The sequence below is a fragment of the Ctenopharyngodon idella genome, chromosome 5 (assembly GCF_019924925.1).
Source record: "Ctenopharyngodon idella isolate HZGC_01 chromosome 5, HZGC01, whole genome shotgun sequence".
Lineage (NCBI taxonomy): Eukaryota > Metazoa > Chordata > Actinopteri > Cypriniformes > Xenocyprididae > Ctenopharyngodon > Ctenopharyngodon idella.
This window is the reverse complement of record NC_067224.1, coordinates 3,376,258-3,394,467: the sequence shown is the minus strand read 5'-3', so window position 1 is coordinate 3,394,467 and position 18,210 is coordinate 3,376,258. Positions and strand designations below refer to the sequence as shown.

General features: G+C 36.0%; 1 protein-coding gene, 1 long non-coding RNA gene and 1 other non-coding gene across 4 annotated transcripts in view; 1 reads left to right on the top strand and 2 right to left on the bottom strand.

Annotated features, from left to right (window-relative positions):
• Positions 1 to 6,699: 6,699 nt before the first annotated feature.
• LOC127512588 (uncharacterized) lies at positions 6,700 to 8,374 on the bottom strand. The gene is made up of 2 exons (XR_007930223.1): positions 7,402 to 8,374; positions 6,700 to 7,066 (listed from the first exon to the last, which is right to left on the bottom strand). It is a non-coding gene; the product is annotated as an uncharacterized LOC127512588 (long non-coding RNA).
• Positions 7,176 to 7,308, bottom strand: LOC127513734 (small nucleolar RNA SNORA57). Its single transcript, XR_007930488.1, has one exon. It is a non-coding gene; the product is annotated as a small nucleolar RNA SNORA57 (small nucleolar RNA).
• A 102-nt stretch (positions 8,375 to 8,476) lies between the features above and the next one.
• The window catches only part of ganaba (glucosidase II alpha subunit a), a 29,033-nt gene continuing 19,299 nt past the window's right edge, over positions 8,477 to 18,210 (top strand). For both annotated transcript variants that reach the window (XM_051893629.1, XM_051893628.1), the window contains exons 1-5: positions 8,477 to 8,500; positions 8,707 to 8,793; positions 11,881 to 11,989; positions 13,886 to 14,013; positions 15,210 to 15,389. In XM_051893629.1, coding sequence (XP_051749589.1) covers positions 13,925 to 14,013; positions 15,210 to 15,389 — 269 coding nt within the window. In that variant the 5' untranslated portion in view covers positions 8,477 to 8,500; positions 8,707 to 8,793; positions 11,881 to 11,989; positions 13,886 to 13,924. The remainder of the gene's footprint in view (positions 8,501 to 8,706; positions 8,794 to 11,880; positions 11,990 to 13,885; positions 14,014 to 15,209; positions 15,390 to 18,210) is intronic.

Here is an 18,210-nt window from a genome sequence, read left to right as displayed (position 1 = left end):
AAAGAGTGCTGTTTTTTCCCAAACATCAACACAATTACAAATGCAATATTAATTTTATATAACGGTTTAATAAACAATTAAGTGACTTATATTTTAGACACAATATTGCCTTTTTTGCTCTATTTTGCGACAAAAATAGTTCCAAACAAAGACACGGCAGAATGGTTTGAGTCTATGAGAAACACACAGAAGTGTTTCGTTACTGAATGTATCAGTATCATACAGTTTTTTTTCAACTGTTTACACACATTTTCAAAACTTTGCCTCTTTTTTTTTCAAAACTTTACACTTAAATCCAAGAATTGCACACACAAAATTCCTCACATCTCTTGCAAAATGAAGCACTTCATTCAAAATATCTCCAACACATCTCAAAAGCAAACATTTGTCTTACTTTTCAAACACCTTTGCCATAATATTCTATTTTTGGATATATCATACACACAGTTATTCAAAACCTAAAGCTCTTCTTTCATGAGCTCCTGTGTTCATTTCTGTACAAGACTGAAAGAAAGATGATGAAAAATTCACGGTAAACCCGAAAGCAAGATTGAAACCAAACTATTTATTTTTTTACTGTAAGCATTTGTGGTTGTGAATACAGTATTACACAGAATGAAAGAAAAGAAATACATCAACCATGTGCAGTTGGACAGAAACAATGGTTGTGGAAATCAAGATACTTCCTGTTAGATTTTTGTGTGTCACATAGAGAATTGTGTGTTGCAAAAAGTGTTTAATGAAATTGAAAAGGCTGAGAATTAGTGTATGGTTTTGCAGATTTGGTGTGTGGTTCTGGTGTCAGAAATTGTGTGACAAGTAAGGATTTTGTGTGTAAGCAGTTGAAAAAACTGTAACAGTGACTTTGCCGCCACCTACTGGCGGTTTTAGTTTCATATTTAAAGTATCTATTTGATTTTAAAATCATTTCATATATCATCAATGTTTTATTTTTAAAACATCAAAACATTATTTATGTATTTGTAGCTGCACGTTAAATGTATTTGTGTCCCCTCTGAGCTGCATTAAACAGTCTGTATAAATAGATCCAGCTTCAGTGTTTCCTCTGCATTGCAAAGATGGATTTTGATGATACTGATTTCATTTGATTAAGTAAATGTTGTTGTTGTTGACTGGTAACAGCACTATAATGTCGTATTATTCTAATTGAATTTACTGATTAAATGTAATAATTTGACAATAAATGATGCATAGGCTACACTTACAGTTTTTCTCAATTGATTTGACACATTTCTCCAAATGAATGTAGTTGCTCTCAAAACAATTAACACAGCAAACTAAACACTCTCTTATGTTGGCAAAACAGTTCAGTATTCACTGCATAATGAAGCTCTGCAGTTTGTTATATTAATGCATTTATCAAAAATAAATACTAACAACAAAACTACAAGTGTGTTCTCTGCTGATTTGATAACAAATTCAGCTGTAGATACACAAATACATGAATGAAAATATGTTTTTCTTGCTCTTTAATCGTGTTCTTCAAAGTTCTTTAATGACAAGTTTATTTGTATAATGATGAGTTTTAGCAAAAAATAAATAAATAAATGTACTGTCATCAGTGAATCAATGAACTTTATAGATCTTGCCTCTCATTTACATCTGGCCAGAGAATTTGGCAAATCAACATCTCAGCACACATTTTCACGAGTCATGCATCGTGGGAAAAAAAACAATGAATGTTGGATCCTTGTGCCTCAACTTCTCCACAAGCCTCGTCCATCACTTGAAGAAGACTAACTTTGTTGTAAGGGTTGTGATCATATGCTTTCCATCTCCAAGAGAAGAATATGCTGGAAGGAACACCGTCCTGAAATGTGGGTGATGCTCAAACCACTCTTGTACCGGTGCTGAATGAAAAGTTGATTTCATTGAAGGAGTTTAAACAATTTAGAAGCCCTTCTGTGTTGTGCGGCCCAAGACAGTGGATTGGAGTGGATTGTTGTCCAGGGACATTGACTGTGGCACGATGTTTATATTGGGCTGAAATCTCTTTCCAGCTTCCCTTAAGGAAAAAACATAATTTATGACACTGGAAATTAGGTTGGCTTTGATTTCATTTGAAACTTGTCTGTACCCTATTCTTTTACCTCTCCTCCCTCCTCTTACACCTTGCTCTTCTCTTTCCCTCTGTCCATGTCTTTTTATATTTTCTTCTCTCACTCTTTCCACTAATACCAATTCCTTTCATTCTACCATATCTTCTCCCTCTACTCCGGCCTCTTCTCATCTTCCTACATCCTCAACTCTTCTTACTCCATCTCCTCTTCCTATATTCCTATTCCTTTCCCCTCATGGACCTAGACTGTGGCTCCTGCTCTCAGGTGGTCCTGTGCAAAACTCAGTTTCTGGATATTGCCAGTTTTGGTTACTGGGGGGTTAAAGGGGACCTGGCCATGACAGGGACCACAGAGGCAGCAGTGATGACAAGGAGCATTGGGTACCTCAAGAGTAGTAGCCAAGACAGGAACATAACAAGATTAATCCTGCACATAACAAGATTAATCCTGTACTGTACAATCTACAGATACATGGCAAAGTCCCTCAGCACCATGGCTGACCACAGAAACATCCCAGAGCCACAGTCTAGGTCTGTGTCAACACATCAGTACAGTATTGATCTTGTCAGAGTGCAGGTAAGTGTTTTTAAGTTGGGTGTCCCTGAGGTGCCTATCTTGGCCACTGCTCTTGAGGCTCCTATCAAAGCCAACACTTCCTGTCACCACTGCCTCAGCGCCACAGGCCAGGCCCCCCTCAGTGGCACGCTTGACAAATAACTCCAGAGACATGGCCAAGACAGGTACTTCAGTGACAGGAACCTTAAGGCATTAATAAAGCGCCTTGCTGCAGTATTACAATTCTAAATTTAAATCCTGGCATTTATACTATTGTTTAGATTATTTTCCTTGGCATTGAATTCTTATATGATTCTGCTGCTTCTTATTATTAACTTGGTGGTGTTTTACAAAGGTTCAGTGCCAAGGAAAATTAATCGTCATATTGGAAGCTTTTAACACTCAGAAGATGCCTTCCAAAAACTTTCTAAGACTTGCACAAAAGTAATTACAGGCGTGGACAAAATTGATAAATATGATCAAAGATGACTGTAAAAATAAATCTGCATTGTTTATCCTTTTGATCTTTAATTCATAAAATTAGCAAAAATCTAAACTTTCATTGAAGGAAAAGAATTGAAAGTGGGGGGGAACTCACATTATGAAATAAATGTTTTTCTCCAAAACACGTTGGCCACAATTATTGGCACCCTTTTATTCAATACTTTTTGCAACCTCCTTTTGCCAAGATAACAGCTCTGAGTCTTCTCCTATAATGCCTGATGAGTTTGGAGAACCTGACAAGAGATCAGAGACCATTCCTTCATACAGAATCTCTCCAGATCCTTCAGATTCCCAGCTCCATGTTGGTGCTTCTTCTCTTCAGTTCACTCCACTCATTTTCTTTAGGGTTCAGGTCAGGGGACTGGGACGGCCATGGCAGATGCTTCATTTTGTGCTCAGTGACACATTTTTATGTTGGTTTTGATGTTTGTTTTGGATCATTGTCCTGATGGAAGATTCAACCACGGCCTATTATTGAATTTTTAGCAGAAGCGGTCAGGTTTTGATTTTTTATCTGTTGGTATTTGATAGAATCCATGATACCATGTATCTGAACAAGATGTCCAGGACCTCCAGCAGAAAAATAGGCCCACAACATTAAAGATCCAGCAGTATATTTAACTGTGGGCATGGGGTACTTTTTATCCATGTGTGCACCAAACCCATCTGGTGGGTTTGCTGCCAAAAAGCTCTTTTTTTAGTTTCATCTGACCATAGAAGCCGGTCCCATTTGAAGTTCCAGTCTTGTCTGACCATTTAATATGCTGGAGATTGTTTTCTGGATGAGAGCAGAGGATTTTTCCTGAAACCCTCCCGAACAACTTGTGGTGATGTAGGTGCTGTTTGATCATTTTTTAGGCTTTCTGAGACTCAAGACTCAACTAATTTCTGCAATTCTTCAGCTGTGATCATTGGAGAGTCTTTGGCTACTCAAACTCTCCTCCTCTTTTTGCATTAGGATGATTTAGACACATGTCCTCTTCCAGGCAGATTTGTAACATCTTTAGCTGATTGGAACTTCTTAATTATTGCCCTGATGGTGGAAATGGGGATTTTCAATGCTTTAGCTATTTTCTTACAGCCACTTTCTATTTTGTGAAGCTCAACAATCTTTTGCTGCACATCAGAACTACATTCTTTGTTTTTACTCATTGTGATGAATGATTACGGGAATTTGGCCTTTATGTTTCCTCATGTTTTTACTCCCGTGGAACAGGAAGTCATGGCTGGACAATTTCATGTTCATGATCACCCTGGTGTGCTAAAAAATGTAAATATGGATGGGAATATACTTCAGAGATATTTTACTCATAAAAAACTCCAGGGGTGCCAATAATTGTGGCCAACGTGTATTAGAGAAAAACATTTATTTCATAATGTGAGTTTCCCCCCACTTTCAATTCTTTTCCTTCAATGAAAGTTTAGATTTTTGCTAATTTTATGAATTAAAGATCAAAAAGATAAACAATGCAGATTTATTTTTACAGTCATCTTTGATCATATTTATCAAGGGTACCAACAATTGTCCATGTCTGTACGTAATTCGTGGCAGGGACTGAATACACCATACTCTTCAGCAGCACATCACTTGCTCTGCAGCAACATTTTTGAGGATCCTACAGAAGAGAATGAGAGAACATGCAACATAGTATATTACATTAAATATATTAATGACATAAGCAGTAAAATAAAGTTAATAATTGAATAAAGTTAAAAATAAAAGTTTGCTTTTATACTACAATATCACTTTTAACATATTTTCTCTAATAAAGACCTAAAAACCATGATATCCAACAACAAATGTGTTTGTTTTAGGCTCTAACATAAGACATTTCCTGATGCCCCACAGTAAGAGAGACTCATTCCGAAACTGATACATATATTTATAAACTTGTGCGCGTATGTGTTCTTTGTGTCTGTTCAACCGCTGCTGAATTTCTTGTCACATTAGTTTGGCGAGTCATTCTGTCTGATTGTTACTTTTAGATCAAATAAAGTGAAACTTTAATATTCTCAGTTTCTATAAACAATCAAATATACATAATATGTTTTAAAACACGGTATACATAGTATATACGATCTCACAGATAATTTAATTTTGAAAGCATGAAAACGTGTATGATTATATACTGCTCCATAAAGCACCTGAGTAGTGAATTTTCCAGTTAAATAAATAAATAAAAAGCCTATGGGTTCTTGGGAATTCTTATGTCAGTCCAGCTGTAAGACCATTTCTTAAAGGAACACTTCACTTTTTTTTGAAAATAGGCTCATTTTCCAATTCCCCTATAGTTGAACAGTTGAGTTTTACCGTTTTCGAATCCATTCAGCCGATCTCTGGGTCCGGCGGTACCACTTTTAGCATAGCTTAGCATAGTTCATAGTAATATCATTGCGCCTGCTGCAGCCATGGTACGGCAGCAAAGTTCCTTGATTATTATGCCGGAATGAGAATATAGTTCCTAGCCATATCGGCCTAGAAAATCGCAACTTTTCATTTTCCGTCGGTCTTAGTACATGATGTAACTACAGAAAAATCAGGTTTTAAATAGGAAAAATATCAAAACTCTTTGGTCATTTTTGAGCGAGATGCTAACGGTCTAATCAGATTCAATGAACTATGCTAAGCTATGCTAAAAGTGGTACCGCCGGACCCGGAGATCGGCTGAATGGATTCGAAAACGGTAAAACTCAACTGTTTAACTCTAGGGGAGTTGGAAAATAAGCCTATTTTCAAAAAAATTGGAGTGTTCCTTTAAGATCAAAATTTTGATTATTTTAATTGCATTGTATGTGTGAATATAAATTTAAACAATATCACTTCATGTTAAAAGGCCATATTATTGCAACTACATACTGTTCAAGCAAGGTATGGCAGGGACATTAAGATTCTGTCCACACGCCCAGATGATGCCCATAACCCAGATAAAACCAATGTGGGGCAGACATGGACATGTTGGCTAAGATGTCACTTAAAAAAAAAAAAAAAACTGAATTTTTAATGTACACAATCAAATGTGTTTTTAAAACACTATAATTGTACAAGCAGTATATGAACTCCTTGATCATTTTAATTTTGAACATGTGAGCCTGAACACATGATACTGCTCCATAAAGAACTGGAGGACAGACATAGTAGTTTGGTGGAATCAAGTGTCTTTGCTTCTCATGATGCAATTTGTAGGAAACCATATACATTAAACCATGCATGTTGCAGCAAAATGCTCCACACTACGAAATTAGTTTCCATTGTGTACAGACAAGATACATGCGTTGTCAACCAAGATCAATGCAACGATTAATTTTACTTAAGTCACCATTTTGGGGGAAACAAATGTGCACTACACATTTTTCACAAAATGAATGACCTACCAGGTCTTAGACTTTACACTAAATCAAGTCACAAAACCACAGTTCTAAAAGAAAATGCATTAATGTTGCATGTTTTTAAGAACGATTAGTTTTAAAAGCATAACTTAGAAACATTGGTCAGTAAAGCATTTTTATGATAAAACTTTGAATAGTTACCGCCACACCAAAAATACACAAGAGGCCAGAGTTTAAAGAACAATCGTTTATTGGAAATTATATGTAGTAACAAAATACAAAAACACAAGGCTGCTTGATCCCATTTACAGCAAATATAAACAGCTAAAATGGGGTACTTAGTGTGTTAATATACAGACTTCTAAACTACTTATGCTAAACTTTCTTATACCAATCAAAAAGACAATTTTCAACTTCTATATACACACACACACATACAGCAAATGCTATTCATTAAAATCGTAAATATACTAAAGAGTAACTACTCTAATGCCTGTAGAAACAGAAGACAAGCAAGAATTTCCTGGAACATTAAAAATAACTTCAGTAGATCACGATCACTTCAGGCCTACTTGGTACCACGACGAAAAGCATGTAACCTGTGAAGAATGAGGACAGATTACAATTAGAAGTTACAGGACAAAGCGTGTACTGAAGTTTAACATCTACAAGCAAGTACTACTGGTATTAATATGAATTATAATGAAGAAGTGTTCCAGTGATTGAGGATAGAACCAGCTGATGGGAACATGCTGGTACCGAAGACATTGCACTGGGTCTAGTATTCCTCCATACATACACACAAGAGTACAAAAAACCGCGAGCATGCCAAGAATGGAGGTCTGAATTCAAAATGGCATAAAGAATAACGATCATAAAACGTTAACGCGTCATGAAAACATCGAAAATAAGCATGTATCATAATTACACATACCAGTGAACGCTGTTCCTGAGAGCTGCTGTACTGTCGAGAGAAAGAAACATGGCCTCTCGCGGTCTTTTATACTAGCTGTGTCGTCATTTCAGCGTTGAAAGGAAACATCCAATCATCTGACGGCTCTCAAATGTGAGGTCAAATTAAGTGTTAAATTTTAGAATATTTCATAATTAAATATTTTTGTAATTACACATTTTAAAGAAGTCAAATGAAGTGTTAATTGTCCACATTTTTTAATTATAAAAAGATTGATTAAATGATGTTCAATTGATCGTTTATGTTATTATTATTATTTGTATTACTGCTGCTGCTACTACTGTTGTTTCATTATGCCATGTTTGTTTTTTGCACTAGTACGGATTTCGTTTGTGTACTATTAACTGATAGTTGACAGAGACCTGATTTCACGACACCATATATTTGTTGTACTGCAAACACGTATGTATATACACATACACAAATGTATAATTGTTTTTAAAAATTTTAAATTTAAATTAGAATAAAACAAAGATTAAATACAATTGAATTATTCAGTAACCACAAACGACTGTAATTGGGCCACCCTGAACAGAGTAGAAAAAAGTAACGGGTATCACGTGACAACGCAGGCAAAGCTTGTCTAAATAACAATACCTTTTTTCTTTTAATTCTGGGCTCTGTGTTATCTATATCTGTGTTATCAATTCTGTCTATTTCATGATCAAATAAAGTTTCAATATTCAAGTTTTAATATTATTCAGACCACTGATGAAATCGTGAAGCCCCGCCTAGCGCGAAAATATTCTTGAAATACATGTATTTCTGTAGCACACTGTGTGTAAATGAGGGTAAAAGCATTTTTTTCGTATGAAAATCCGAATGTACCCAAGCTCATCTACTTGCTGAAAAAGTCCACGTGCACGACACTTTCGAACTGACTGGACGCGCGCGGAGGGCAAAGTTCACACGGAGGCAAGATGGCGGCTTCCTGTGACAGGTATTGTATTGCTCAGGCTGGATAATAGGATTATGTGTAAATAAAATCAAAGACGCAGCCATTTGAAATGCTCTTTTTACTTTTCGAACGATTTGAATACTTACATCGTTTACAGTCTCTGTGAGTTATTCCTCACGATGTCAGACATCTTTGCCATGATTCCTTATAAAAGACTATGTTGTGGTACCATGGTACAGTGATGAATTCATCGTTTTATTTACAGTAAAGTGTTTGTCTGATTTTGATTACATTTAAAAGCGTGAGTAATAGTGTCGGCACAGGTTACTGTACTGTATCTTTTGTGAATTTATGGTATTGTATTTCAGTTTGGTGCTGATTCTGCTGTTGTGTCTGAGCGCTCAGGCTGTGGACCGCAGCAACTTCAAAACATGCGATCAGAGCGCCTTCTGCAAGTGAGTACGATGAGTCCTCAAAATAAAAGTTGAATAAGTGGGATGAATTAGCACGAACCCGAGGATATCTGAAAATGCTTGTACGGTGTTCTCATGTGATACGTGTTGCTTCGCTATGCGCTGCTCAGGATGGACCAATCACAGTGGTCTGTGATTATACGGGTTGTTAAAAACCATCTAGGACGTTTTCATTGCCATCGTATTTGTTAACAATTACTGAAAATATGTCTCGGATTTGACGTGGATAGTTGTACTATTTGGTTTACACATTTCTCAAATGTTACGACAAAAACAACGTTACACAATAGAGGATTTAACTTATTGAGCCAGCATGCGCCCCCTGTAGGAAGACTGGATAATTAAACTTGACAACATTGCTTTCCAGTGCTCTACACTATTATGAATTTTGATACCAAGGAGGTCTGTAATATCTAGTGTAAGCAAGCGTTCCCATTCATTAGGGTTCAAGCACATAGCGCCGAAACCCTATTCTTATTGTTAGGATTTTCAATGATCAACATTCTGCCCTAAAAGTGATCAGGCAGACCAAACCATAAGCCGTAGAGACTTGAAACTTTGAGGGATGGTAGTACCCGTCCCGTCTACAATGTCCCAAAGACTCATCCCAATTGTCCCGAAGGTGGTGCTACAGCGATCAAAAGTATAAAATCGCAGGATAAACAAAACGCATGTCTCAGATTTGATCGCCGCTCTAACATGTTTTAAAAACCCCCAGATCAGAACCAGTGCATAAAGATTCTCCGTAGTCTGACTGTCAAAAGTTAATGGAAAAATTGAAAATTTCAAAATAGTGACGCCAAAATGGTCGAAGTGGGCGGGGCCACTGTAACTAAAACGGCTATAACTCTTGAGCGGACTTAAATAATTTCACCCAACTTGGTGCACCTGTGTATTGGCTCAGTCTGTGGTCATGTGAAAAGGACGCAGCAACTGGCCACTTGGTGGTGCTATAAAATGAAACACAAAAATGGCTACAGCTATGCTACAGTCAGTCCGATCGACTTGAAAACTGGCAGGCACTGTCTTTGTCGAAGGTGCCATGATTGTCTATGAGGACATTCGCATATCTCGAAAAACACGGCAGCCGTCAGCCAATAAATTTTGATATCGCTGAAAATGGCCTTTTTTTTCACATCTTCGTGAAATTAGGTGAGTACATGCGACATGATTCTAAAGAAGCATGCAAACTTTTATGGAAATCAGGCCATAGGTGGCACTATAACAGTTAAAAAGCTTTAAAATCCACATATTTTTCTTGGTAAATTACCTGTATTGGCTGTAAATGGTCTTTTCCATTTCTGATCTAGGGGGTTACAGGCTTGCTAAATAAAACGTAATGCCTTTTTATACATGCGCTGAAAGTCCTTAAAGGGATAGTTAGTTCAGCCCAAAAAGAAAATTCTGTCATTAATTGAGGATTAGTTCACTTCAGAATTAAAATTTCCTGATAATTTACTCACCCTCATGTCATCCAAGATGTTTATGTCTTTCTTTCTTCAGTCAAAAAGAAACTGAGGAAAACATTCCAGGATTTTTCTCCATATAGTGGACTTCACTGGGGTTCAACGGGTTGAAGGTCCAAATGTCAGTTTCAGTGCAGCTTCAAAGAGCTCTACATGATCCCAGACGAGGAATAGGGGTCTTATCTAGCGAAACAATCGGTCATTTTCCAAAAAAAAAAAAAAAATGTATATACTTTTTAACCACAAATGCTCGTCTTGCACTGCTCTGCAAGTCATGCATTACGTAATCACGTTGGAAAGGTCACACGTGACGTAGGCGGAAGTACCGATCCAGTGTTTACAAAGACTAAGTCAAACGCCCTTTACAAAAAAGGTAAAACAATGATGTCAGACGATTTTGAAGTTGGAGGAGAAAATGAGACGGAGTTTTTCACCCTTTCCAACGTGATTACGTAATGCGTGGCGCATCGCAGAGCAGTGCAAGATTAGCATTTGTGGTTAAACAGTATATAATTTTATTTATTTTTTTATTTTATTTTTTTTAAGAAAATGACCGATTGTTTCATTAGATAAGACCCTTATTCCTCGTCTGGGATCGTGTAGAGCTCTTTGAAGCTGCACTGAAACTGACATTTGGACCTTCAACCCGTTGAACCCCAGTGAAGTCCACTATATGGAGAAAAATCCTGGAATGTTTTCCTCAAAAACATAATTTTTTTTAAATGAAGAAAGAAAAACATGAACATCTTGGATGACATGGGGGTGAGTAAATTATCAGAAATTTTAATTCTAAAGTGAACTAATCCTTTAATGTCGTTCCAAACCCGTAAGACTTTCGTTCATCTTCGGATCACAAATGAAGATCTTTTTAATGAAATCTGAGTGATTTCTGTCCTTCCATTGACTGCCTTTGCAACTTGATCTTTGACGCTTCAAAAAGTTCATAAAGAGATCGGAAAACGAATCCATATGAATCGCGGTTTGATCCAAAATTTCTGAAGACTCGATCGCTTTATATGATGTACAGATTTAATTTACTCGCATATAAACATTGATCAGCGAACATACACAAAAGCTCAAACGAACCTGAATGACACACGAGAACAAACCTCTTCCGGAAGTTCAAACGTGCTGCGTAACACAAGAGAATGATCCTCATCAGTTATGCAGCACGTTTGAGCTTCCAGAAGAGGTTTGTTGCGTAGACTGTCCATGGAGGGACAGAAAGCTCTCAGATTTCATCAAAAAGATCTTAATTTGTGTTCTGAAGATGAAAGTCTTACTGGTGTGGAACGACATGAGGGCGAGTGAATGATAGAATTTTCATTTTGGGATGAACTAACCCTTTGAAATGCTTGAACCCAGTTAATTGCTGCTTGCAGCTATGTTTTCTTCCATTAAAGAACGCAATATAAATAGGAAGCAGTTGGTGCTGAGTCATTCCCCTGAGGCAAAAATGACATGTGACTAATGATTAGTCTTTTAAAATATTACTGCCAAAGCCTTTTCATCAAATGCAGTGTTTAGCCAAATCCACATTGATCTAAAATGATGCACAAATGTCTGATGCTTTCTTAAATGTCTTCTGTGTGTTTGTTTGTAGGCGTCAGAGGGAGCTGAAGCCCGGTCAGTCTCCGTACAGAGCTCTGCTGGACACGCTGGAGCTGAGCGACTCCAGAATCACCCTGCAGCTCATCAATGACAACAACAAGGTCACAAAATAGACCAAAACAGAACTGTAACAGACAACTTCATTACGGTTGCTTCAAAACAAATTGTGCTTCATCTCAAAGCTGGTTAAAGTCTCAATTGAACATTCTTTTTTTTTTTTTTTTTTGATAAAATATTGCAGTGTTGTAAATTATTTATTCATGCACATCATTATTTTTTTTTTAATTCATGTTCCCTCGTAATCTTTAATCAAAAACATTGAAGTCTCCTACCCCTTGCAGTGACATGTGAGGACAGGACAATAATCACTCCAACAACCTTTTACTCACATGAGATCTCAGCAATAGCAAATGACTATGATCCAGTAATGTTATGAAAGATCCTGCCCTACACGTTTTTCCCGTTCCAGAAGCCATTTCACTCAGATATACATTACAATAAGGAAGAAAAGTTGATTGCAATATCAGTGACATTTGTAGGATATTGAACTTCTAGAATTTCAGGCACCTCACGATCCGATTCTACTATCATTTTTATTACATTTACTTATATAATTTAAGAAACTTTTTAAAATAATTACAAATGAATAAATCAAAACAATTGTATGTTAAGAACTATTAACTAACTAAATATAGTTTAAAAAAAAGTACCAAAGGGTAACAAAGAAACATAAAGTGCATTTCAGTATCTGAGAGTGATTTAAAAATCCATTCAGAAGTTTTGAAGAGTGAATCCAATGCATCAAAGAATTTGTCTGAAATTAATTTAATGGGAAAAATGTTTCCAGCGCCAAGGTTGCTGAAAAAGTAGGTGGTCAGTAGGGCTGGGCGATAAACGATATCATATCGAGATCGTGTTAACATTTATGTTGATAATGATGATAAGCTCTGGACATTTTTACTCTATATACATTAAACTAACAGCCTATCGAAATAAACACGACAACAGCCAGTCAGTGTGTGTCGCTAATAAGTGATTTCTGTGTGACTCTTTGTGAATGAACGGCACAGTTTCGTCTGATACATAAACTCACACACACGTGACGCTCAAGGCATTTTCAGCGTCTGCCGTCTTAATATATGAGGACATGAACACATGAACTACATTCCAGAGCTGCTGTGAGAGTCACTTCACAAGCTTTTTACTGCTTCATTTGAGGAAAACTACCATCAAATACACACTGAAACTAAGAGAAGTCAAAATAAAAGTTTGGTTTAACTTAAAGAAATTATGACAGAAATAAATCACTTCTGAATACAAAAATGTACTTCTCAAAGTAATAATAATAATATTATTTCTAAGGAATATCATACAACCAAGTTTTTTTTCATCCATGTTTTAAATTTATAGTTCTGTCGTGCAGCATCTTATTTGACAAAATGAAAATGCAATGTTGTGTTGTAAATTAATTGTTATATTTTCTTTTGATTACGCTTGATTTAAATTGTTAAAGTTAATATAAATTTGAATGAAATCATAAAATACAGAATCCCAAAAAATATAATGAAAAAACAGAATTTAGGGAAAAATAAAATGAATTTCATTTTAAGGATTCCCTTAAATTAAAAGATAGCTACTCCGTGGAGTTTAATTGTGAACAAACATGTTTACATTCATTCTCAAGGTCTAACAAATATGTGTAAAGCATTTCCTTCCCCATTAATGGTAAATTAAAATCGTGATAAATACCGATATTGTATGATATGGAAAATACGGAGCCCCACACATGACATGAAGGAAAAAAATAGTAGGCTAAATCGTGCGCACGCTTTACTAAGTGGTTGCCTCGATTTGCTAAATTGTGCGCATTATTTACTACTTTTTCCTGCCTGTCATGTGCAGGGCTCCGTAGGAAAAAAATATTGTAATTTGGCCATATTGCCCAGTCCTAGTAGTACGAAGTGTGAGAGAATTGAGACTCCTGTGTTTGTTTGTAGGTTCGCTTGTTGCTTGAGCTGTACAGACTGCAGGGGAACATGACACGGGTGAAGATTAATGAACTCAAACCAATTAAGCCTCGTTACGAGGTTCCAGACGTACTCATCTCTGATCCCCTTACTGAAGCGTAAGTCAAATCTACTCACTCCATCAGAACTGCTTTTACTGTATAGATTAGTGTTTCTCAATGGGGGCGTTCAGAGTTTTCAACTTCCAGTGAAAACATCATTCAGACATAATATAACACAATATGCTTTTTCTTGTTCTTGTTTATGTTGGAAAAATTAATATGAATGCTTCTTATTTGCTGATTGGCTGCAGTTTGTGATAATCTACGTAATTATAGTTTCAATGCAAGATTTCTAAAGCGTATATTTAATATTATTAAATATAATTTCTATTTGCATGGCTTTTTTGCTCCTATAATGATATTTCAACTGCCCAGTCAAGTCAAATTTGTGGTGTTCAATTACATGCTTTTTAAGTTATATATAGGCGAATTATAGTAATAATAGGCCACACATCAAAATATATATTATAAGTAAAATTATATAATATACGCTACCATTCAAAAGTTTGGGGTTGGTAAGATTTATAAAAATGTTTTTGAAAGAAGTCTCTTATACACACCAAGGTTGCATTTATTTGATAAAATAAATGACACAGTAAAACAGTAATATTGTGAAATATTACAATTTAAAATAACTGTTTGAATATATTTTAAAATGTAATTTATTCCTGTAATTTTCAGCATCATTACTCCAGTCTTAAGTGTCACATGATCCTTCAGAAATCATTCTAATATGCTGATTTGCTGCTCAGTAAACATTTCTGATTATTATCAATGGTGAAAACAGTTGTGCTGCTTCATATTTTTGTGGAAACTGTGATGTATTTTTTCAGGATTATTGGATGAATAGAAACTTCAAAAGAATGGCATTTAAAATTGAAATCTTTCTGTCACTTGAATCAATTTAATGCATCCTTGTTGAATAAAAATATTAATAATAAAATAAGATACCATACTTACCCCAAACTTTGAAATTGTTTTGTATCACTGTTCCCACAAAAATATGAAGCAGCACAACTGTTTTTAATAAGCAGCAAATCAGCATATTAGAATGATTTCTTTCATGTTTTAAACCACTAGCTTCTTCCACAAAGCTTCTTGTGTTTTCCAGTGTGTTTTATTATCCGACTAGAGAGGGTTCCATTTTGCGTCTTATAATTTGGGTCAGTTTTCCACCCTGTCGCCATTATCATCATTACGCTATGTTGTTCTAGTCTTGAATTAACAGCTGAATGTCTTGTGTCTGTCTTCAGGCTGTCTGTGGTGTCTCAGGATGAGAACAGTCTGGTGTTGTCTCTGGGTGGGAAAGAGCAGCGGCTCATTGTAAGTGCTCAGCCATTTCGGCTGGACATCGTTGAGGGTCCTCAAGTGCTCATGTCACTCAACTCCCGTGGCCTGCTGGCCTTCGAGCACCTCCGAGCACGCAAGGACACGTGAGTACAACAACACATTGGTCAGAAAGGGCATCTCATTCAGGAAGTTTATTACAGATAATGCTGAACTAATAATACTTAATACTAAACATTTTTTACACTGTTTCTTGGGCTGTATTTCTGATTAATTTTATAATTTTTCACTTTCTATCCTCCCTTTGTATTGAGTAGGCCTTACTCTCATAGGTGCACAGTCTTCACTTCAATGCCTGTTCACACCAAGAAAGATAACTATCATGATAACTATATTAGCGTCCACACCAGTGGACGATATTGCTCTGTTTATTATAAGCATGCACTGAAATATTGTCTACTGCCTCTTTGCTCTTTAAAGTCGGGCAGATTCTGATTGGCTGTCAATGTTTTTATTGTTCATCAGATGGTGTGGACGATATTTTTTTAAACCAAGGTTGTTACAACGCTAATATTTTACCAGTGAACTTTCACAATTCTTGATTCCAATTTCGATACCACTAGCCCGACTAATATAAAGTTCAAACATTATTAAAGGCAAGTGAACAGTCAGTAATAAAATACAGAATAAACGAAAACAAACAGACACAGATGTTTTTCAAGTAGGTCTAACAGTAGCATTTATGTAAGAAGTACTACAGAAATTTAAGTAATCAAATGTAAAATAACATCTCTGTATTAATTTATTATAGCTACAGAAGTTATTCAGCCAAGAGCAATAAGTGATTCTGTATTTTTTTTCTTTTGCTGTTTAACATTGGCACAGACAGCAGCAGGTTTATTAGGCTGTTGTCACTTTAAGACAAAAGACACAGATCTAATAAACTGACATGCGTCCAATTGTCTCCCAACTGTTTACATGAAAACTCACCAAGACATTGCTTATTGTTGAGCCATGTTTATAGCTATAGATGTCATCCTTGGTGTCAACGGGCATTTAACCTTAACAGAACAATACGGCACAGCAGTAACACAGTTTTTACATTAATTAAATATAAATACAACAAATTAGTGTAAGGGTTATCTCAGAAAAACTGTCAGTAAATGTATTGCTCATATTTCACCCTAAAATCAGGAAAAAACTAAAGATGTTACAATTAAGACTTTTTACATTGTGACATAATTTTCATGACAATTAAGATTTTTAAAACAAGCCATCTTGACAGACAGGTGTACAGTAATGATGGTTTTTAATGAGAATATGGGGAGAATGATCTTAATGTATCATCCATTAATACCTATTGTAAAAAGCTGTGAAATTAAAGGGTTCACCCAAAAATGAAAATTTTGTCATTTTTTACTCACCCTCATGTCGTTCCACACCCGTAAGACCTTCGTTAATCTTCGGAACGCAAATTGAGATATTTTTGTTGAAATCCGATAGCTCAGTGAGGCCTGTATAGCCAGCAATGACATTTCCTCTCTCAAGATCCATTAATGTACTAAAAACATATTTAAATCAGTTCATGTGAGTACAGTGGTTCAATATTAATATTATAAAGCAACGAGAATATTTTTGGTGCTCCAAAAAAAACAAAATAACGACTTATATGGTGATGGCCAATTTCAAAACACTGCTTCATGAAGCTTCGGAGCGTTATGAGTCTTTTGTGTCGAATCAGCGGTTTGGAGCGCCAAAGTCACGTGATTTCAGCAGTTTGGCGGTTTGACACGCGATCCGAATCATGATTCGACATGCTGATTTATAACACTCCGAAGCTTCCAGAAGCAGTGTTTTGAAATCGGCCATCACTAAATAATTTGTTATTTTGTTTTTTTGGCGCACCAAAAATATTCTCGTCACTTTATAATATTAATATTGAACCACTGTACTCACATGAACTGATTTAAATATGTTTTTAGTACATTAATGGACCTTGAGAGAGGAAATGTCATTGCTCCCTACGTAGGCCTCACTGAACCATCGGATTTCAACAAAAATATCTTAATTTGTGTTCCGAAGATGAACGAAGGTCTTACGGGGGTGGAAGGCATGAGCGTGAGTAATTAATGACATTATTTTCATTTTTGGGTGAACTAACCCTTTAAAAACATTATTTTCCTGAGGTGTATTAGGGCCTGGTTGCAACAATTTCCTTAATTACCACTTGAGGCTGGAATACAGATTTTTGCCCCAATTTGCAGTCTGGATGAAATGATGCTAGTTGCCAAAGGTCAGATCCAGTCTTCAGATTTTTGGCAGTCGGATTTGACCAATTTCACAGAAAAAAGAAAATCACAGTGTATGATGGGCATGGAAGCTTTTTTTTAGCTTCAAACGATGATTCCATCCAGTCAGAGGATATTAAAGTGCCCCTATTATGCTTTTTTGGATATTACTTTTAATATAGTGTGTAATACAGCTGTTTGTGATTGTAAAAAGTCTGGAAAGTTTCAAAGGTCTAAGTGCAGATAAATTAAGTTATTATCTCCTAAAAGAAAGAAGCGATTCTGAACTGCCTGAAATGAGTCATCAATAATTCCAAATAATGTTTGTAAGTATTTAGTTTTATTTACGGGTATTTCTATTTAAATTAATTTTATTGTTTGCAATTACGAGGTTCAGGGGTGTTTTTAGAGTAAGATAAATTTCTTTTTCATGCGATTACTTCCTCTTCATGGCCGGGTTACGTTTCTCTGTGGCGTAAACTATAGGGCGAGGCTTCTAAAATTTGGGGCGTGATATTTAAATGACGATTGTTTTCATCCGCCACATTTATCAACACCCGTTCATTCATGCGACGGAATAAGCCGCATTGGATGTATTGGATGTACGTTGGATGTACGCTGGTTTCTACGTTTGTTTGATACATGAGGGCCACGGAGAGCATCAGATTTAGTTTCTGCT